General features: G+C 39.2%; 2 protein-coding genes across 3 annotated transcripts in view; both read left to right on the top strand.

Annotated features, from left to right (window-relative positions):
* Positions 1-2,164: 2,164 nt before the first annotated feature.
* psmd12 (proteasome 26S subunit, non-ATPase 12) lies at positions 2,165-7,267 on the top strand. Its single transcript, XM_030094787.1, has 11 exons — positions 2,165-2,342; positions 2,696-2,755; positions 3,228-3,356; positions 3,593-3,700; positions 3,858-3,962; positions 4,103-4,252; positions 4,509-4,643; positions 4,968-5,080; positions 5,276-5,450; positions 5,630-5,707; positions 6,919-7,267. The coding sequence occupies exons 1-11, from the start codon at positions 2,235-2,237 to the stop codon at positions 7,126-7,128; spliced, it is 1,371 nt and encodes a 456-aa protein (XP_029950647.1). The 5' UTR covers positions 2,165-2,234; the 3' UTR covers positions 7,129-7,267.
* A 1,868-nt stretch (positions 7,268-9,135) lies between these two features.
* helz (helicase with zinc finger) overlaps positions 9,136-23,068 on the top strand; it is a 50,057-nt gene continuing 36,124 nt past the window's right edge. The window contains exons 1-9 of one of the 2 annotated variants that reach the window (XM_030093263.1): positions 9,136-9,173; positions 18,080-18,325; positions 18,904-18,940; positions 20,444-20,568; positions 20,970-21,026; positions 21,344-21,392; positions 21,591-21,666; positions 22,286-22,484; positions 22,922-23,029. In XM_030093263.1, coding sequence (XP_029949123.1) covers positions 18,098-18,325; positions 18,904-18,940; positions 20,444-20,568; positions 20,970-21,026; positions 21,344-21,392; positions 21,591-21,666; positions 22,286-22,484; positions 22,922-23,029 — 879 coding nt within the window. In that variant the 5' untranslated portion in view covers positions 9,136-9,173; positions 18,080-18,097. Of the gene's footprint in view, positions 9,174-18,079; positions 18,326-18,903; positions 18,941-20,443; positions 20,569-20,969; positions 21,027-21,343; positions 21,393-21,587; positions 21,667-22,285; positions 22,485-22,921; positions 23,030-23,068 lie in introns of both variants that reach the window. The other variant, XM_030093262.1, reaches the window with a different exon arrangement.

Genomic DNA, 23,068 nt, shown 5'->3' with positions numbered 1-23,068 from the left:
CGGGCCTCTGAGGTCTATGCTGAGCCTGCTCTGGGATCAAAATGATTTTAGCTCAGGGCTTAGGGGGCTTTCTCTGCCACGAGCAGGAAAATCACTGACCCACATTAGCCTTATTTACGGGGAGCTTTCAAAGCAGTGAACTGTGTGCAGGCAGGAATTCATAATGAAGAGCTTCAAGGGACATCTAGTGGTGGATTGTGGTCAGTACAGTGTCAGTCCATTCAGACACTGAAGGCCATTCACAAAGTTCTTCATTCATTCTCACTATTTGATTAATGAGTAGCAGATAGATCCTGTACTTACAATAACGATATGCTTGAATACTATCTCCTATTTTATCTGATCTTTATTTTTCTCTTAACGCCCCTCTTGTTATTCACCATCGTTGTTGATATACTCGTACAGTTAGTCTATGAGTTTTTTAAGCAATAAGGCTTATGACCCCCATTCCTGATTAAAATGATCTTTGTTCAATTTCTTCCTTCACGGGTTGCCTCAGTGGATCATCTGAATCCATCTAACCCCATCTATCTATGTAGTCCTCCATAACAACCCTAAATGTGATGTATTCCTGTTAACCACCTGCAACTCTATTTCCAACATCTCTAAGCCAATATATCCACCATGTCTCCACTGTACATGTCCACACCATCTGAACTTGGCCTGTCTAACTGCTCAACCTACTTGTCTCTTCACCTGTCCAGTCTGGTAACTCTTAATGAAAATCTCAGCATTTTCATCTCTGCCAACTTCAGCTCAACCTCCTTTCTTTTAGAAAAGTCCCAACTGTCTCCAAACCAGTATCATAGCATTAGTCCTGAGCCTCATTTTCCACCCACTCTTTCACCTCTTGTGGGCACTCTACATTGTGGATTATTGGCCTCAGGTATACAAACTCATCCTCCTTCACTCCCTTTAGGTTTTATGCCATTCTACCTACCTCTTTTAATTCACTTGTACTTTGAGGTCCTTCTGAAAGATGGCCAGTAAGGCTTCCGAGTCAAACACTAATTCAGCTAATTTGTGTCTTAGAAAACATGACTTTATAGTGACATCTCAGGTACAGCGTTGTGACCAACAATGTTTGAAGGTGTGCAAAATATAGATTTTATGCTTCAGATTGAACAAACAAAACAAAGCAAAAGGCCACCAGATATCATGTTAAAACTGCTACTGATTACGTTGAGTCGAGCACATGCAAAAAATGTCTGTGGGTACCCCTTGCTTGATTTGTTGGTGTTGTATGCATTTAGCAAGCCTGCTTGAGGTGTAAAATATAAAATAGAACAATTTAATCAAAACATGTTAGATGTTATCGGAGAATATTTTTAATCACCATAATAAAAATCTAACATGACACTGTAGAAACTTATTTTTTCTTGATTTGGGTTGATGTTGCAAAGCAGTGCTACTCAGTGGCGGTTGTCATGGGCAGAGGCGGGGCGTGCCAACAGGCAAACCAGGCATTTGCCTGGGGCCCCGGCTTTTAGGGGGCCCCGCTAGGTGCAAATTGTGTTCAAAAAAGCTTTTTTTTCGGTGTGCACGGATGGGGTGGGGGCCCGATGAATGTCTTGCTTGGAGCCCCCAAGGACCCTTGCCCCACCACTGGTCATGGGCTGCAGTCCTGCATGTTTTAGCTCTGTGTCTGCTTCAGCACACCTTAATCCGATTGCCATCCTCTTACTCACCATGCCCCAACGTTACATAGCTGCATGAGTCAAAACACGATAACTCAAATAACAGTTTGAATGATCCCTTTGTACTCTACTATACCACTGTTACTGCTTATTTCACCTTTGCCTGCATTGAATTATTATTTATTGTATATAGTGTGTTAATTTTACACAGTGGGGTTTTATGGGACTGGGAGAGGGGTCTTGCAACAAATTTGCACTAATTATTATGTCATTTCCATTTGTTCAACGTTTTATCAGTCACCGCTGTCTTGTTCATAATATTTATTTAATTTGTATCCTTTCTTTATAGATATTGTAACTTTTTCAACTCTGTGGTGATGGGCAACAACACTGTAACGAATTTCCCTCCGGGACAGGCTGACATTGCGCCTGATTAAAATACACGTGGGTCCGCAGGCGGTCCTTCAGGCGCCTCGGACAGCTGCCTGGCGTTCTCTGATTGGTCACATTTCCTCTTGCTCATTTGACAAAACAGCTCGACTGGTCGGAAGAGGAGAATAAAGGTCTGGAAAATATTTTGATTTGTACCCTGCAACCATGTCGGAGGAGCGATCTGAAAGGTCCGATGGACGCATCGTGAAGATGGAGATCGACTACAGCGCCACTGTGGACCAGCGTCTCCCGGAGTGCGAGAAAATGGCCAAAGTAAGCTGAGAGTGAAAAGGCCCAAGTCGGCTGAGTCATGGTGCACAGACATCCTCCAGTTAGCATGCGAGCTAACATGTAGCGTTTTTAGCTCTAACACCACATGCAAGCGAATTTATCTGGCTTTACGTTTTAATTATGAAGCAAATAATTTATAAACTGAAAAAACTTTTTTTTGCCGTAGCTTAAACTGTCGACTAAAGTGTCATGTTACAGATGTTAGCAGTCATTTGTAGCGTCTTTAGCTGAGGAGGTAGCCTGGCTGAAATTATATGTCGAATATTATGACAGATTTCGGCCAAATTTGACAATACTTGTATGATCAATGTCTGTGTTTTTCCTCTGTGCTGCAGGAGGGCAAGTTACAGGAGGCCATCGAGAGCTTGTTGTCATTGGAGAAGCAAACAAGAACCGTAAGTCAGTGCATTTATGAGGTGTTGTACGGGGTTATGACATCAAATGTACTTAATAACGCACAAAGAGTCAGCTAGACATAGATTTATACGTACTTGTTTGGTAGACTCAATCGATAATTCTATGTATTTCTTTTGTTTACATTTTTTTGTTTTACCTTTCTTTCCAACAAGTACTTAGTTTTAATGCATGACAGCTAAATAATGACCACTCTTTATGAATGAGTTGTCATGGGTACCGGATCTCATCGTTTTTCTAAATGGCTTCATTATTTTCATGTTGACTTTGACTGGACAGGATAAAGTGATGGAGCTACTTGATTAAGACATATAACCAAATACAGATCCAATTAGTTTGATTTGAGATGCCTTGACAAATGAGAATATGCATGGATGTGTTTTTGGATATCTCTTTTGACTTATTTGTTTTGTTTTGTTTTTTTTTAAATATTATTATTATTGTTCTTTTCAGGCATCAGACATGGTGTCTACATCTAGAATCCTTGTGGCTGTGGTCCAGATGTGTTATGAAGCCAAGGACTGGGATGCCCTAAATGAAAACATCATGCTGCTCACAAAAAGGAGGAGTCAGCTCAAACAGGCAAGATTCTACTTTATTTTTTTATTTTTATTTATTTTTTTTGCTTTATTGAAGTTTTAGTCATTGTGTTGAATTTAATTGGAACATTTTGCAAAACTGTTGTTAAAATGTGACACTTTTATATAAATTTGCATTCAAGCTAAGCCACGAAATGGACAGAACTCCATATAAAGCTGTACGCTATCAATGCCTTGCAGTCAGTTGTAGATCGTTGACTGTTGTCTTTTGTGTCTTAGGCTGTCGCCAAAATGGTCCAAGAATGTTACAAGTATGTGGATGCTGTGACTGATCTGACCATCAAGTTGAGACTCATCGACACACTTCGCACTGTGACTGCCGGCAAGGTCTGTTTGTGAATTATCACAGTTGTTACGAGATAAATAGAGTTGGGCTGTTGTTTGTCTCTCTGATAGATCAGTGAATCTGAATCATTGTTTTCACCGTGAACACAGTTCCAGTTTTCCAAGCTTGTTTTCACACTAAATTTGTTCTTCCCTTCAGATCTATGTGGAGATTGAGCGTGCCAGGCTAACAAAGACCTTGGCTAATATCAAGGAGCAGAGTGGAGAGGTCAAAGAGGCAGCTTCAATTCTCCAGGAGCTGCAGGTGAATGACCGTGAGAATGAAGAAACTGTTAGCTATCACATTTATGTAGTTTCTAAAAAAAAAAAAAAAAAAAAAAAAAAGTCTATTAATTCCTTGTAAGAGATTTGTTAGAAGTACTTAGCATACTTGTTATTGTTCAGGTGGAGACATACGGCTCCATGGAGAAAAAGGAGAAAGTGGAGTTTATCTTGGAGCAGATGAGGCTCTGCATCGCTGTCAAGGATTACATCCGCACACAGATCATCAGCAAGAAGATTAACACCAAATTCTTCCAAGAGGAGGGCACTGAGGTAAACGACAGCAGGAGAGCTGAGTGTTGATTAAATAGTGTGTTTTTATTTTGAATTGAAAAGATTTTGAGTGTGTTTGGAAACTGTTTTTTTTTTCCTTTGTTTGTTTTTTGTTTTGTTTTTTTTTTGAGTCCAATCTCAATAAGATAACATAAAAATTTCCCTCGTAGTATTAATAAAGTATCTTCTGCTCTTACTTTGCTTCTACATATAAAAGTGTTGTAACAATTTTTGTTTTAATTCATGGGAAACCCAGGAGTTGAAGCTGAAGTACTACAACCTGATGATTCAAGTGGATCAGCACGAGGGCTCCTACCTGTCTATCTGCAAGCACTACCGGGCCATTTACGACACACCCTGCATCCTGGAGGACAGCAGCAAGTGGCAACAGGTACACACACGCTCAAGGTGCAGGATGCAGATTACAGGTTCAGTTTTGAAGTTGCAAGCGATTCTTTTTGTTTCCTCTTATTTTCTTTTACAAAGTTGCTTTGAGGTGAGTCTTTAAAGGCCATATTGAAAAGGTGGTACAGTATTTCACAACCTTATTGAAAGAAAGTGTAATACTCTTAAGTATAAATATTTTAAGCAACAACAGTAATACTTATGAAGTATATTTTAGTATATTGACGACACTAATAGTGAACACTAGGATTGTATTGGGATATTCTGTCATTCAGTGATTTTTACGACTGTGTGTATGCTGTCCTTTCAGGCCCTGAAGAGCGTGGTGCTGTATGTCATCCTGTCGCCTTATGACAACGAGCAGTCAGACCTTGTGCACAGAATCAGTGCGGACAAGAAGCTGGAAGAAATCCCGAAGTACAAGTAAGACACACTTTGCTCTTTGGCTCGCTTGTGTTGATGATGGAATGTTAGCCTGCTCTCTATTTCAGTACAGTCACTGTATGTTTGTTCCATGTAATGCTACTCGATGGAAGTGACCATATGATGTATATGATGATGTGATTCCTCCAGTCTGAAGTATGGCATGCATTGATGGTAGTGTTGATTTACTCCCAGGGACCTTCTGAAGCAGTTCACCACCATGGAGTTGATGCGCTGGGCTTCATTGGTCGAGGATTATGGGAAGGAGCTGAGAGAGGGTTCACCTGACAGCCCCGCAACAGATGTCTTCGACTATTCAGAGGAGGCAGAGAAAAGGTGGAAAGACCTGAAGAACAGAGTGGTGGAGCATGTAAGTCCATCAGATAACATGAAGGCCTTCTCATGCAGAGGGAAATTAAATTGAAGCTCTGCAGGTTATTGCTAGCATTATCGAGTTTCTCAGTTTCAAGTGTTGATGTTACCTGAAATTAACAATGTGGTCACAATGAAATCTCTTTGCTAATGAATGTTTCCTGCTGTCATCCCCAGAACATCAGAATAATGGCCAAGTATTACACCAGAATCACAATGAAGAGGATGGCTGGACTCCTTGACCTCTCGGTTGACGTAAGCATCGTTTATTAATATATGAAGTGATAAATTAGGCTAAGCAGATCTAAGCTCACAGAGGCAGCAAATTTAACTGCTTTAGGAACCATTTATTAGTTTAATTTCCAGTATTGTTGGGCTCAGTTCCAGGATTAGTGGTGATAAAGGCCATGGCATGATGAAACGGTCACTTCAGGTGTTGATTGTGTGGTTTCCATGTAGGTGTTGTATTTAGACATTAACATTGAAACGGGTTTATGACAAGGTTCATGTAAGTGTGATTGTGAGTGTTTCTTCATTTTGCTCTTCATCATTTGCCACACATATCTGTCCACCAACAAGAAACAAGCAGGAAAGCAGCATGAGTAATGATGGTGTCTGGAGAACCAGTCAGATCCATCTCAAATGAGTTCAAGTTATCCACAGTTTGGGATTATTTCGATTCAACTCAACAGACACGCAACAAAAAAAGAAGCTCTGAAAGATGTGTCGTGGCGTCTTCTTTTCGACTAGAGGATATACAACACATTTTCACCAGCATTAAAGGAACATACCATTGGCTTCTGGCTGTATTTCGGTCAAATTCATTGAGTTAGTTCATGTGCTGTATGAAAAAAAAAAAAAAACTCACCTCTTGGCCAAACGACAGCAGCCTGGAAATATGGTCTTGGGGCGACTGAGGACTCACTCTGGGGTTGCCTTAAAGCAATCGCAGTCCACCCTGCCTGTGCCTCAGATTTTAGCTGAACAAGCTTCTGTAGTCCATTGACTTCATAAAGTCAGAGCCGGTATCATGATGGTGAATGTGAGCATGCTCTGTAAGCACCTCATGGAGAGAGGCTTTTATCACGCCTCAAAGCAAAGCTGCAGAAAGTTTAAAGAAAACCAAAACAAACCTTTGGCTTGTAACCACTTTACAATGACGGAAACATGACACTCCACCCCGTTAATGCAGTGTTTGATCTTGAGAGAACGCCGAGTGTGAAAGCAGCTGCACCAACGAACTGCAGCTCACAATTTGGTCCATGCTTAACAGTGTGAAAACGTCCTTAAAAAAAGAATCTAAGTGCTGTGGAATGTCTTTACATGGTATTTATTGGTCCACTTGATGTAATGTGTGGAATATTTAATGTTGCTTTTGAGTGTTCTTTGATTCACGTCTTTCTTGTATCACTGCTAAGATGTTGATTCCTTCTAAAGTTTAAAGTCATTGCATGTCTCTTTGTCAGGAATCAGAGGAGTTCCTCTCCAGCCTAGTCGTAAACAAAACTATCTACGCCAAGGTGGACCGGCTGGCGGGCATCATCAACTTCCAGAGGCCCAAAGACCCCAACGACCTGCTCAACGACTGGTCACACAAACTCAACTCGCTCATGTCGCTGGTCAACAAGACCACCCACCTCATCGCCAAGGAGGAGATGATCCACAACCTGCAGTGAAAACATGCCAACCGCAACACAATATTTTATGTTTTTGGTTATATTTGTTTTTGTTCATTTTCCTTGCTGTGAGAATGTTTTGGAATAAATTGCAGCCTGATTCCTGTATTATTAAATTGGAAAAAAATCTTGTCCCACATATGAAACACCCTCAAGACCTTTTTTTTTTTAAACTGTCCAATAAAAAACATTGACAGAACACAAATGAGGACCTCTGCCTTTATGAACATGTCTGTTGTAAAGTCCCACAAGGCCAGATCTCCTGGTTGTACCCATGCCATTGCTGTTTATTCCTATATGAAGGCATGGTTCAAGCCTTTTTTTTCATTGTATTCTTTGCAATGTAAACAATAAATGCCTTCATATGGCTGTGTGTAGCTTTATATTCTAACCTCAAAGGAATAGTCTTATGAAAAGTCCTCAATTACACAGAAATACACTTTACAGAAACCCTTCTTTACATGATATCCAGGTTGCGTGACCTACTCTGACCCTGCTAGCAGAATATTGATAACGTGCTGAGGTATATGTTTCACAGGCATAAGTCTATTCACAAGGAAACTGGTAAACATCTTTTCAACTTAAAAATAGAAGTAACGTCTAATTTTAGCTCTGCGATGGCACTCACTTCGACACACCTTTAAGTGTTTAGTGACATAATTGTCATGATCTAAAAGTACATAATGTGACCCAGGAATAGCCTTTATAGGCTTCTTTGTAAATACGTCTGCAAGAGTTCTTCAGTTTCATTGCAAGATTATGAAGTCCAGCATTCCTGATATTACTGAGTTCATGAGCATTTTTTGATATCAAATCTCATTTAACTTGTTACAATGCATAAGAATGTAAATAAGCAAGATTTCTGTATATCCAGAGCTAATTTCTATCTTCAGTCATTTGGCAAAGTCAGTTCATAAGTGTTATCACTTAAATTTGGAGTAAAATCACTAAAATTTCAGGAACTTATGACAACTAGTGATTTTAAAACTAGTGTTACAGATATTTTTAATGGAAAATTGTTGCGTGTGTCGCTGTTTTATTGCATCGTATCATCATGTTTGCTTTAGGACTGTGCAGCACAGGAGTGACCAACACATTTTAATTCAGGGTCCATATTCAGCCCCATTTCTTCATTAGTGTGTCAGACCAGTAAACAAGTGGCACCACTTTTAAATTTAAACTGTAAACTTTTATTTGTTGTGGAACAGAGTGCGGGTGATGCTAATGTCTACATTTTCACAAAATCAAACAATTGCTACGGAAAATTACTACACTCTCAACATAAATCAAAATTTCATGAAACTGGTGCAAAGTTGAATAATATGGTTGATATCTCAGCTCAGGTCCCAGCATTGTGCGATGTCTGTTACTCTTAAAGAATTTGCTTCAAAGAAGAAAAAAATCAATATTTAATTTTCTTGGTGGTTTGGTGGCCTGGATTTGAACCTCTTGTGGACTAGTTTTGGCCAACAGACCTCATGTTGGACACCCTTGATATAATGCAGACTCTGGGACTTTCTCTTTTTGTTTGTTTATTAATGGCATCTTTTCCATGTGTGTATGCATGTGTGTCATCTCTTGGATCAAATGCTGTCATTTTGGCCAGACCGTCTAAAAGACATTTGATCTCAAGCAACTGTGTGATTGATTGAATAAGTAGATAAATAAATAAACAAATGTTTGCTTTTTTAAAAGCTCTTGTGCTAAGAAGGATGGTGGTTATTTTTTCATCTTACAAATTAAAATATAAAGATTTAAATTCGGCTAATAGATAATAAAAAAATCCTACAATGTCACAATGTTTGCATTGACAGTTTATCATTGCAGCTGATCATTAAATAAAAAAAAGTTACGTGATAATTAATGCTGGATATAAGAAAAACATTTTTTTTTTATTTCACCTCACTAGGCCTCAATGCACAGATAGGCACGCGCACATGCACGCACGCACGCACGCTCGCCCTCAACCTTCAGATAAGTACATCCCACTATGCTTTGCGATGGTCTGACAAGTGGATCCAAGATGGCGTAGAAAGTAAAGCTAGGTAAGTGTTGACTTCCCATTTTCAGCCCTTTCAGTTGTCTTTTTGGTCCCAGAGCCACTAACACAAATCCCCTCCACGAATCATTAGGGGAATAAGGAATGCTGTGAGTTCATGCACGAATAACAACACGATGTCACCTCAGTTATATGCGCCCAGAGACCGTGGCCAGAGCGCAGGCCCGAACCCGTTTTGTTTCGGCGAACCTCAGAGCTAGCAGCTAGCCTGCTAACATGAACAAACCAGCCAGCTATTCTTGTTGTGAGCTCGCCAGTTTGGTCCCGGGAAAGGCCGTGTTTTGGCTAGCCAGCTTGCCGCGAGCTACGCATACTGTTTTTCGCGTCAGCCGTGTTCGCCCTGTGCTAACGGGGACGCTAAGTTAACCAACACAGTGGGGATGTTTTTCAGCGCTTTGTAGCGCTGCCGTCATCGCTCCGACTTGCAGCAGTCATGACAAGTTTTCCAGACAAACAACAGCCATAACTACCCACTGAAAGACGAAAGAAATCGTTTGCCAGCTGTGGTGTTTTTCTTTGAATGCATTCGCGATATCGACCAGTCTTGATTGTGGAACAACGACAAGTTTTAGAGCCGCGTTTCTGCATAATGTTGCTAACGATGCTGTCAAATCGAATAACATTAGGTCAGGATGGAAGGAGTCGATATTTTCCGTACGGCTTTCTTTCGCCAATAGAATCTAATTTCTCGTGCATCATTCAGCAGATGAAGCTTTTGACCGTCTTGCAGGATCTCCACGGCTGGACACCTAAAATAAGGCAGGTGTCCACCCACTGCATCCCGCCAAACTATTTGTAGTTGTCCCGATGAGGTGGTTGGCTTGCAAGCTCAAGCTTTAGGTAACGGATATTCCCGCAGTTGCAAATAGATGTGTGAAACGCTGCGTAGGCTTCGAGGTATCTTTTCTGAACTGGACTTCATATTGCAATAATGTCATAATTAGTTTCCACTTGGAATCACAAACTGTGTGTTTGTTCACGCCAAACTTAACTCGGTCTTTAGATCACCCAGTGTGTTGGTTAAACCTCGAAACTCTAAGACATTTTAAGGTATGTTTTGTCCATCATATTGTGTAAAAAATGCATTGGTTTTTTTGATATGTTTTAATTGTGATCAAGTATTAAAAAAATAGACCAAGGTCTATCACAATATCTCACAATAACTATCACATGGGTGTGAAACAGTGTAAAACTAAAGTACAAAATAACTGAAACTGAACACTACCAAATTTGGTAAAAACTTAAATGATCTTATCCACAAACAGGCTTTTATTTAGATTTGGAAATCGATCTCCCAAATCTTGTTTATTAGGTAAAAAAAAATCTTACAGTTACATACACACAAACTATTTCCATTTTCTATTAATCTTGCCTAACTCTAAATACTAAGCCAGCCATGAAAACTAAAACACTGTGCAAGAATAAACTACAGTCCTTCAGGTCAGCTGACCTTGACATTTTTCTTTGATGTTGACAAACAAGCTGTCTTATGTGATGATGAGAACAATCGAAGATTTATCATTGGGAATTAATTACATCAAGCCAAGCTGGGACAGGCTTCGGTGTCCCGTGACCCTGAACTAGATAAAAGACTATCAAAGAGGTGAATGGATGGTTTTGATAACAGAAATTGCCCGAAGCAAACTATAGAGCTGCAGAAGAGTAAATTATTGATTCTAGATTTTAAGATTTGTTTGATATAGGAGAAAAAAGTCCAACCATGCTGTGATTCAGGTACACCAGCAGAGGCCTGAGAGGTAACAACATTTTTATAATAATATACCGCTTTATTCACGGTTTATAATTCTCTTATAATCGTTATAATAATGTTTTCACTTCAGTTATTTGCTAAGCACACTTTTCTGGTATGCCTTTAAGTAAATATACTATCCACTAATCTGTGTTGTGGAAATTGTGACTGCATCATTTTGTTGAAGACGCTCCGCATTAGTGAAGTGTGTTATGGCTGTATAATGGTGCGCTTTATTTCTGTCAAGATGTTGTGCTTTAAAAAACTATATGTTGTCTACACTGTTTTATAAACTGTAGGCTTGAACTTTTCCAGGAAGTGAATTTGTCAGCACTTCACTTTTCTCTCTATTGAAATCATTTTTGTCTGTGAAGAACATCAAATCCTGCAATGATCTGTGGTGCAGCCACAGAAACAACAACGTTAACTGCTCAAGCCAAGCGTGGGTCGCATGCTGGGCCCCTCTTACTATTCTTTCTCCTCTGTGAGCAAATTTCCTAAGCTAAATAAATTATTAGTTTCACACATAATAGGAGGTACAAGGCCATTTCAACCACATTTGAACTAGACAAATATATTTATTCTGTAAATATTTTTTCAAAATGTATTTCAAGATTGAAAAAAAAAATACTACATGCAATTTAGAGACAAGTAGTGAAATTCTTTCATGAAATTAGTTGTTCTAATTGTCATAGACCTTGCAGTGGTAGTACTTAGTCACTTTTGGCCTTCTGGTATTGTTAGTGAGTTTTTTGTGGTCTTCACTGTGATCAAAGCCACACATCTCAGACGTAGGTCATACACAAGCCTCGTCATTCATTCCATAATTACTTTGTACTCAGTGTTGCACACAGCCTTGGAGAATGGGGTGCTCTCTGTAATAACGTTTTTGCTTTGGAAAAACACATGCAAATATTGAATTTATTTCACGTTTTCTAGTTTTGTCAAATCAGCAAAATATTGTGATATGTAAGCCTCAGTATGTCGTGTGTTATCCTCAACTAATGCGTGTTAGTGGAGGAATATGTCAATATAATCTATGATTAAGTGAGAGCAGACTGCAGTTTGATTTTACAGGAACGTACAAATATGCTGGAAACAGCTGTATTTGTGCACATATTTCTACCCCTGGTTCAAATAGTAACTTTTTTACCATTTGAAATGCTTTTACCTCACTCCTCTCAGCCATACATTTTTACATATGAGCTGGTATTTGAATGTTATAGATTTTACTTCATGAGAGTGCTGGTCTTTGTCTTTTATCGTAAACTCTCCAAAGTGCAGCTTTAGCACGTAGAACTTGTTTATTGTGTCTTCTTGTAAAGATGCTACTCTTTTTGTGTACTTTTTGCACCAGTCTTAATCAAATGCTGTGGTTAGTACCTTAGAAGAGAATTCAGCATCAGCTCAATGTTGAATTTTTTTCAGCCGCTCAGATTTTATTCCATCCGCCATCTCTGCTCATAACAACTAATAACATGTTTGAGATAAAGGATTTTTTTTTTTTTTATCTGCAACCCTGACATAGGTTGATATGATAATAGTGAATGTATTGAGGAATGGTACCAAATGGTACGAAAATTCACAAGGCTCGTGGCCAAGGTTGAGTGTTTGAGGCTGTGGTGTTTTCCAGCAGGTCACAGTGTACTCTCACTATCCTTGTGTGTTCTGGCTGTTGTGAAGGAGGATACAGCACCTCATGTAATCTTTGACCAAGGTTTTCAGTTCACATGCATCTGCCTTGCTGCTGTTTTTGCCAAGATACTGATTAAATGTTTCAGAAATAGTGGCGTATCGTGCAGTAAGAAGAACTGAACTGTGGATCAACAGCAGGTTTTGAAATCCAGTCATTTATCAAAGCAGAACACTCAGGCGACACAAGTGAGTTGGCAAAGCTAGTATTTTGGTTTGTTATGGCTATCAAATAGTGTCTGGCCAGGTTTCGTTGTCCAGCCTCCAACCAGAGTTCAGAATGCATGAGATTGTTTGGCAGCATTTGGAATTGTGGAAACTGACTTCCGCAGCATCCGTGCTTTAAAAGTTGGCACAAGAACTTCGTTCACCCACTAGTTTTTGAATATGTATTAATATTAAGACTATTTATCAAACTATTTGAAAATACCTATTTTCTGTGTTTGATTATTTGAAGTGTTTTTTTTTCCAGTTGATCTCACTAGATTTAGTAAAAGTTATTTTTAGGCTTTAATTTGGGTTACATGCATGTACTATTTCTCACAGCTGGAAGAGAGCTGTTAGTATTTGGCAATGCGGACAGTGATTAACTGTTTTATTGAGTTTTACTTTGTGCTAAGTACATCCCAGAGTGCTGTAATCACAGCCCTTAAGTCTCAAGGAGACACAGAGGAGGCTGTGGGTAAGCACGAGACGGGTCCAGCAGACAGTGGTGCTCGGAGTGCTTAGTAAAACATCTTCTTTTGTGATGGATTAAAAAGATGTCAGAATTTCACAAATTGTGCTGAATGTTGAATGAAAAAACAGATCCTCCCACCTCTGACTCTTGGCCCCAAAAAAGCAAGTGGGAAAGTTAAGGCGACTGCCAAATTCTGCACTGTTTCACACTGCTGTGATGTGTTTTCATTATAATTTTTATTTCCCTAAAAAGAGAAAAAAATATCAAAATGAAGGTTGAGTGTCACTGATGACAAACGTTCTACAGTCCTGCACTTTAAACAACTTTCTTTACACTTTTTGACAAACTAATTTATTTCAGATTGTCCTGTTTGCAAGTACACTGAATAAAGTGAGCAGATTGATGTGCTTGTTTGTACGCTGTACTGAGAACATCATTCAGTTCAGTCTCAATGTCTCATTTGTGAGATGTCCACATGGTCTCGCGTCCAACTTCTCATAAAGCTTGATTATTCAACCCTGTTTGTTTTGAAACTGCAGCGTGTTTCCTTGTTCAAAATATGATCAGGAATTCTGTTTTACCACAAAAGTCTGTGATGCTTTACATTGTATTTTTATGCCAAGGTATGTACACAAACTACAGTGGAAGAAACCTGTTAACACAGACTCTGATTGGTTCATAAACGGATTCACACCACCTTCGTATTGGAATTTCAGTCACATACGGCCAATTCAGTCAGATAGTGATGTTCACACAGTGCAGTTTTAATTGGATTACTTCTGTTTCATGGAACCTTAGGTAGTGTTGCATTGTTTAATCTCTTCACTTTGAATTATCATGAAATTTAAAGTATTTTTTTAAGTGTTGCTTCTATTAATACAAAAAGTGCTTCTGAAAAGTTTTTTTTTTTTAAACCCTGCTCAAAGTGTATTGTGAAAACTGTGATTTCAAAGATTCCTTCAGGTGATTCGAGCAACAATGAAAGAAACCATCCACTGCATGGATTTTATGATTCAGTGTAGGCCTTTATGTCCATGATGATTCAATCTGCAGTAAAGTCGTTGGTCATATCATCCCACCAGCATCGACAACCACTCATCGCTTCCTCCTCCACAGAACTGGGGAGCATGACTTTTGACTCGGAATACTATATTTGTTCAAGTGTTTTTTTTTTTTTGTTTTGTTTTTTTTTATTCCTAGTGAAAATAAGAAACACAAATCCTGGTCTGTTGGGTCAACATGCTCTGAAAATCAAAACATGTATTTAGATGAATTTTTACCCTCCATAACTTCCTCAATTTTATTTTATGCTGTCTGCCAAAGCTGCCTTAAAAAATCAAAACCTAAATGAAACGCATCAAAAAAATGTAAAGAAAAATTAACTTTGTTCGGGACAATTGAATTCAAGGCAATTCAGCCTTGTTTCTCCCCCCCCCCCCCCCCCCCTTAATAACTATGTAGTTTTAACCAGTGGTCTCCAACTTTAAAGAGCCAACTGTAACCTAACACATCAACGTGCACCATGCCAAAGGTGTTTATAGCAGCCGTTAACAGCCAGCACGCGCACCCGTCAAATATAATTGGAATATTAAAGATACTTAGAAATGAAATTTGATAAGAACATAAAACAATTTTGAAAGCTTTAATGGCTCCATACTCAGTATTCCAGAAAGCAAGCCTTTTAGAAATCAGTTGAAAGTGATGGTGAAAAATGTGTTGACAAAACTTAATAATCCCAGTGAAAATTGATCAGTTTACATAAAGATAAAATTCTGATTACTGCATTTGATTTGCACAATAATTAAACCAAAGTTTAAGCTTCAACAAATTCATGTAGTGTCCTTATGAAGTGTCATAAAACAACTTTCTCTCTGCACTCTCCAACCGTGTCAGATTGTCTTGCCCTAATAAATAAACCTGTCCTCTGGACAATCAATTAGCCTTCAGTTTGAGGGGTCAGATGACACAAGTTGACTCCTGAGCTTGAGATCATTAAAAACATATCCCTCGCATAATGCTTTAGGCTTCTCACATGACCTGTGGGTTTTTATTTACAGCACTCGAGCGGAGACGTGGGATATGTCGGAAATGCTCCTTGCAGCCTCTTCCTGTCTGCAGACTGATTTACCACACAGATCACCCACATGTACACTCAGCTGTCGGACGGCAGACGTCTGCAATGCATGCACCCCCAGTCAATAGGTTGTTTTTGAGAGCTGAATATTTTTGTCGACAAGTCCCAATCTATTTATTTCAAAAATATGTGACAGAGAAGCTGCAGTGTTTAACATGCTTGAGGCTTTGAACAGATTTGAATTTATGTATTTATTTATTTTTTTTTTTTTTTGGGGGGGGGGTGGGGGGTTGCTGGCCTCACATTACAGAGTGCTTAATTGAAGATAAATACATGATCAATTTAAATCTCAACTACATGAAATTACAGTTAAATTCATAGCACTTTGCTCTGTTTCATGGACTTGGTCACTGAAATGTCTTCACACCAAGAGTTTCTAAAAAAAAAAAAAAAAAAAAATCTCTAACAGTGGTGCCGGAAGCTTTTTGCACCACAGACTAGCTTTAAGCAGCAGAATTTTTCCATGGAACAGCTGGGAAGTTTATAAAAATGTCTTCATGATATGTGCAAAAAAAAAATAAATAAATAAAGTTAAGAGACAAAAATAAGCAGTGGTGAAGTTTTTTTTAAAGTAAAACTGAATGCTGACTCGCTGAAATTCAAATGTACACTTTCAAAACAAAACTATTTGGTCATGCTTTGCGGCCTGGTATCAAACAGTGGTTGGCTCCCCTGATCTAAAGAACCAAAAGGCAAAAAAAGTTACATTTAATATTTCTTGTATATTCATGTAGTTTACATCGCACAGACTACAGTCAGCCCAGGTATATGCATTCCTGCTCATTCACCAGCATGAGTGTCTTGAAGGAACTCACGGCTGAACTGCACTGCCATCAAGGTGTTGATTTGCTGGGGAAATACTGTATAGTTTTTTTTTGTTTGTTTGTTTTTTTTTTAAATGCATTAAGATGCACAAAATATTTCAGTTTCAATTCACAATCTGGATGACCCAAAGAAAAATGGTTCACAACCCACTTTGGGTCCAGAACCATAGTTTGTGAAGCAGTGCACCACACTGATATATTAGGGTATAGTTCAATCTTAAAATTGTTATGCATTGAGTGATATAGATGTTTTGTTGCTTGCTGTATGAAAACATAACATTTAAAATAAGCAGGGCAAATGTCAACACAACCAGTATTACTAAGATAAAAGAAGGACAAAAAAAAGGAACTTTCTCATCTGTTTTTGTGACCTTCCCCCTCTCAGCATTTCAAACTGAAGCCTCTGTTTTGGGATAATTATTTCATTTGTAAGTCCAACCTTGAAACTTCTATAGAAGTTTAAGAGCTTTGGTACAGAGTGTTCTGCTGTCAGGAAGAAACAGAGTTCAAGGATTTCCACATCGTGTGCACAGTCAAGTTTCACTTTACATTTTATTAGACATAACACTTTTGAAATTTCAATCCATGTTATTGCCAAGTTAGATAGTGAAACAACTGTGATAAGAAGTGTATATTTAGCCAGTGATGGATGTTCACAGTTTATTTAGCACACTATTCTGAATACTTTGTGTTGGAGTTATTTCACACTGAGTTTGTTTGCTATTGTCCTACTTATAGTGCAAATTTCTTTTCCCCCTTTACAATGCATCTAAAAATGTATTGGCCATGGGTATGGTAATTTCCTATTTTTTTTTTATTAATCTCAAACAATCATCCATATCTCTGGAGGAATTTATTCATTTTTGAAGTGATTAAACATTGATAACCGTGCAACTTCGACATAGCTTTATCAAACTCAGGGTTACACTTTGTTGGTGCCAATCTTAACCGACTGTAGGTGACGGCGCTGTACAGACAGACCCCCAGTCAAACAGAGAGAGAGAGAGAGAAACACAATCACTCATTCACACCTGCAGGCAACTTTAGAGACTCCAATTAAACCTTTGACATGTGTTGTTGGACTGTTATTAGCTGGAGAAAACCCAAAAAAAGGCTCGGAGCAGCACACCTCCGTGCAGCCTTCAGTTGTATCTGCATTGCAAAATATTTCATTCCGTTCACATGTGATCACTTTTTTTTTGTTAATAATCAATGGAATATTGCAAAGGATTGTGGGATTTGTCTACAGACTTGTATAAAATACTCTTGGTCCTTATAAAACAGCTCATTAATTTGATCACCATATTCACCATTCATGTAAACGGGACATCAGATCTCTCAATCAGCCGTGCAATGTTTGTGGCATGCCTCATGATCTTACTTCCAGCTTTACCTGACAGCTTGCCAGCATGAAGATGGATTTTTTTTTTTTAAGCTTGTTCAATGAAACTTGTGTTTGTTTGGGAACTGAAACATTCTCCCCCTTCAGACTCGAATCGGGGAAAGACGAGCACTTCTTATGCTGTTTGGTGTCATGTGGCAGCGTTCTCTCCAGCGTCGCTCACTTGTGGCTTTTATTGAAGAGGGATAGCGGTTAGCTTGTGATGCTATTAGCTTCTTATCTACATGTTTAAACAACTAGCTTTTTTGCAGGATATTCTGTATGAAGGATCATTTATCCGGGAACACTGTCCTATTTGATCCGATTGTAATCTCAATGAAAGATTCATTCAAAAAGTGTATTTGACATGGTTTTATTTTTATTTTTTTCTGTTCCCCACTTACTGATTAAAGGAGTGTTCTGTGCTTGCAGACGTTTTGTCCCTAAGTCATGGCGGACAGGAGAGCGGAGAAGTCATGTGAAGAAGCCAGCAGATCGTTAGCCAGACGGGAGTACGAGGCAGCAGTCAGCCACAGCACGGATGCCCTGGTGGTCCTCGCACCCCAAACCCCACCCTCCGGTGCCCCTGTCCCACCGAGCCCTCCCGCCCTCATCGCCTCCGCAGGACCCCTCCGCAGCCGTGCCCTGCTGTACAGAATCGCTGCCTTCCTGCAGCTGGTGAGGACTGTGGCCGTCTAAGTTTTGTTGATGAAGTATTAAACCGTCCTAATTCAAACCCAGCCCTGTTTCTTCTCCTGGGCTGTGGTCCTCAACCTTTCTGACTTTTGATAAACCGCAGCATGTTATTCTTCTGTGCATACATCATATTTTTAAAAGTGATACTTGACTGAGTTGTAAAAAATGTAATTATGTGACAGAAGTCTATCATTAAGCAAAATATAATGAACTCTCGTTCTCAAATTAATACATTACACTCAAATGACACAGGCTGGTAATAGTGTTTTAAACCCTTTGTGGTAATAAATCACCGGGCAAATTACAATGAAGAGAAGGTTAGAATTAGAAACAAGAAACTCAGGTTTTCCTCCCTCTGGTACCCTGTTATCGGTCCAGAGCACTGAAATTATGCCAGTTACTTTAAACCCTAAGATTATGGAAACTACTTAAGTCCTGTAATGATACTGCAAAGAACCCCGCTGTGTAGGAAAGATATCCATTCATGGAGCTTATATGAATCTGACTGTCAAATACCAACTATTTGACTAGTTAGTTCTTTTTTTTTCCTCTTTCAACAGAAAAATTACGATGAAGCAGATGAAGACTGCAAACACGGTAAGTATTACTCGGACTGAAACCAGGCGCCATTTGCTTGCTCTCGCTTACAGTGTATTATTTGAACTTACATTTAACCTGCATTGGTCTTGTCGTGGTTAAAGAAGATATGAAGTTCTGAAGTCCTGTTTGTGTGCATTTATAAGGAATGATACATGTAGTATTTCAATTCTAGTTTTTCACACTAATCGGACTTGATGTTTTGAGTATCTGCCTAAAATGCACTCTGTTTAACTAGACAGTGGTGGCGTGGACAGATCTGAATACAGTCGGCCAACAGAATGCAGCAATAGTTTAGAGTGCTGGAAAATTACATGAGGCTGAAAAATGTCAGATTTTTGTCAGTAATAACAATCTCATTTGTTTATAACCATGCCTAACTCTCATGCAGACTTTGCACTTTCCTGCATTTGTCAACATTTAACAGACAGGCGATGAGCAATGATTGTAATAAAATAAATATAAATGCTCTAGACTGATTATCGAATTGCTACCACTAATTACACTTATAAAATATCATTTCCGGATTTCAGTCAACTGTGACCCATACACTTCCTGTAACCAGTTATTGGATTGTATGCCTGATGGAAGCTGTGAGATAGAAAAATGCATGGGCCAGGCCTGGTTAGCTGTCATTCATAACTGTTAACTCCACCACAGCCTGTTTAGTCTGGACATCAAGTGGTTCATTTTGATGATGATAGCATGTTACCAATGCTATGTGAGGCCAAGCAAGCTCAGCATAGTGTTTTCAATTTCGAGACTGTGCGTTTATCCAACTTCTGGTACAAGTTTACATTGGCTGTAGCCCTCGTCGTCACTCTGCTGGTTGAGGCATCGTCAGAATCTGCGAAGTCTAGAAGATTGAAGCCAGGAACAGAAAATCTGCACAGTGCATGGAAAAGTTTGCTGTGGGGAAATATTGAAGCTTCTTTCCAAGGGCCTTGATATGTGCATGTAGCTGGCCCATCACAGCAGTTTACTCTTTTAGGCTGATGTTTGAACACTTAAATGCTACTTGCAATCTTTCAACAAAAAAAAAAAAAAAATCTGGCAGTTCTACAGTACCTGACAGCTGCAGTGGTTGTTACCTTGTCAGCCAGAGTGGTCAAATCTGACCTCTGCCAGTCTCAGGCTTGCAACAGGAATGCCTATTCTGTCAGTCTTTATAAACACAGGCTAAGAAAATAAATATGACTCAAAGTGTAGGTGAAGTTTTGGTTTGACGAGTCAAAAAACTGAGTCACAGGACAGTCGGTAAACCTGAGACAGCAGCACATTCACTTTTAGCTCCTGTAAAGGGTATAAAACTTGAGAAAAATGCATTTGCGTTTTCAATTAATGTTTGAGAATAAATTTAAAGCTACATTTGAACACTTTTCTCCAGAGAATAAATTTAAAGCTACATTTGAACACTTTTCTCCAGAGCGCAGATGTATATTCAGAGTAATCAAAGTAATTGAACTGAAGCATTTTTCTCCCCACCTGCTCTCTCTGTTCCAGTCTTGGCAGAAGAAATTGCCAGGGGGGACGGCTCACTACAGGCCAGCTTGCGCTCCATGCTGTTGGATGGCAGCCTGCAGGAGGTGGCCAGCATCCTCTCTAAAGCCTTGTATGGAGAGCCAATGGTATGACTAGTGTACAGTGTCTACAATATTTGAACGAAGACAGGCATACAGACACATGGAAAGTAATTAGATGCTGTGGCAATTACATTGCCTGATGAAATCTGTTCATCTTTTTTTTTTTTTTTCCCCCCCAAGGACAATGCCCATGATTCAGTATCGCTGTTGTGTAGCACTGGAGTGTGTTAGCCAAAAGGCAAATTTCAAACAGTTTTAGATCAGCCATTACAGTTGTAGTTTCAAACCAGAGAGCTTATTAACCATTGAGACTCACAATAAACAAAACAGAATGTCAATTGTGCGGACAGTAAATAACATGAAGTAAGTGATTGTCACATGAAACACCGCAGCGTAGAATTGGTTCGTCCAGCATTACATGCTCTTGTTTTTCCCTGTTTTCACAGAATGGCATTGTTACAAAAGACCTGACCAGATTAAAAATGCTCCTCTCTGAAATTGAGGTACGTATATTTTTGATTGTTTATGTGCATCTTCTTTCTTTCTTTTTTTTTTTTTTTTTTTTTTTTTTTGGATAGTTTTTGGAACTTTATTTTTCTTACTAATAACGGTTCATTGTCTGTTAGTGAAATCCTAAAGACAACTTAAGCTGCATCTCTCAGCACAATTAGATTAGTTATTAGTTTTTTTTTTGTTTTTTTTTTTTTAACGTTCTCCTTGTTCATTGGGCTCAGTGTGGCAGAGGAGATGTTCATATTGGAATGTTTTACTCATTGGCATGATAATAATCTTTCTGCACACTTTCCCCATCCCACGTCAGACTGTAAATCGGGAGATGGCACCAGAATTCACAGATGACCAAGATGAAGGTGAGCAACGTAATTTTGACAACTTCTTCTGTAGTAGTTAAAAAAAAAAAAGAAATTAAGAAATTTATTTATTCCTTAAAACACAACTTACTGAATGAAGTGAAGCTCAGTAGTTTTTTTTTTTTTTAACAGGTTCTCCACTTCTAGATCTGATGTCTTCTCTGCATCTTATTGATCAGTTTGTTTGTGTTTTGGCAGAGGTCCAAGATGGCTGGCAGTTCCGGCCTCCTCCCAGAGGAGTCACCAGCAGTGAGGAGTACACTCTCTGTAAAAGGTAACACAAGCGGCCCGTATTGAGCATCTGAATTTAAGTAACTTGTTCCCCCCAGGAAAAACTGCAGGCTTTAAAATTATGATTCATGGTAGTTAAATATCCCCTCACAGTCAAGAACGTTTGTTTACAGAAGCAACTATGCCATTGTAGCTTTGTGGGAAATTGATACAAACAACCTTAACCCCAGCTTTATGAAGTCTGAACAGCCCTTGGGAAGTGTATATGAGGTGTTTGTCTCTACGTTGCAATACCTTTACAATATGAATTTAAACACAGTAGTTTTTTAGTGGTGTCAACCACTGCTTCATAGTGTGTCTGACTGCAGAAATGTAAAGCCAACATTTAGTTCGAACAATATAAAAGACAACTTCTAGATGTCAAGTTTTGTTTTTCCGACTCTGATTTACACAGTGCTGCTCTATTTGACTATCCAAATTTGTTGCATCGTAACTTGGAAAGTAACTTTCTGTTGTGTGTCTTTCACATGATCAACTTTAATAAACTTGGTAACTTTTTGGTAATAAATTCCTTTAATGATTGAGCCGAAATCCTCCTGAGATGTGGTGTTGAAACAAGTAGTTGCAGCTCCTGTTCAGCATGCCGTTTGCCTCTCCTGCAGGTACTTAGAGCAGGGTCTATGTCGGTACGGGGCCCAGTGCACATCGGCTCACTCACAGGAGGAGCTGATGGAGTGGCAGAAGCGCTATGCGTCACGCCTCATCCGCCTCAAACAGCAGCAGGAGAGCAAACACTTCGCCGAAAACTACATGGAGACCCTAATAGAGAAGTGGATGAACTCCCTCTCCCCAGAGAAAGTGGTGAGTGGCTTTGTGGTGCATGCAGGCTCGAATGGAGCTGCGAGGGTAGGAAGCGTACAATATACTGTGGTAGAGTTCTGTAGTGACTCACCACCAGATTTGTGTTTATGAGAAGTGCATACAATCAATTTTAGCAAACATAACTGTGTTGGTCACGCAAGCTGAGGCCAAAGAGAAGCGAAAAGTATCCATCTTCTTCTGAGTGGCATTTGAGGACACACATACAGGCTTCAACAGCATCTTTATATCAACTGAAAAGGTGTTGTTGATGCTGCACATGTATATATGTTTATGATGCACACAGCTGCAAAGTGAATATCAATCATTATGCACCAGGCAGTACTTTTACTACTTATTCATTAATACTTTTTGTTGCGGAGATTTCTGTATAGTTTGTTATTAAGCAGTGGCTTGTTTGTTTTTCTCCTCCTCTTTAGCTAAGTGACAGTTTAGAAGGGGTGAATGTAGAGATCAGCTCCAGCCACTCCGTTACCGTCACCACCAAGAAATCCTCCCACTCCTGGGTCTTCTCCTTATTGTGCAAGGTACGGCCGAGAATCATTTTTCCGAGTGACACCAAATAA

This window comes from Salarias fasciatus, chromosome 6, assembly GCF_902148845.1.
Source record: "Salarias fasciatus chromosome 6, fSalaFa1.1, whole genome shotgun sequence".
NCBI classification, from domain to species: Eukaryota; Metazoa; Chordata; class Actinopteri; order Blenniiformes; family Blenniidae; genus Salarias; species Salarias fasciatus.
The sequence above is the reverse complement of the archived record's forward strand: the minus strand, read 5'-3'. Positions and strand labels throughout refer to the sequence as shown.

Coding starts and splice junctions, on each gene's coding strand:
- psmd12 (XM_030094787.1), top strand. CDS start 2,235: ATGTCGGAGGAGCGATCTGAAAGGTCCGATGGACGCATCGTGAAGATG. Junction 2,343..2,695: donor AGTGCGAGAAAATGGCCAAA/GTAAGCTGAGAG, acceptor TCTGTGCTGCAG/GAGGGCAAGTTACAGGAGGC. Junction 3,701..3,857: donor GCACTGTGACTGCCGGCAAG/GTCTGTTTGTGA, acceptor TCTTCCCTTCAG/ATCTATGTGGAGATTGAGCG.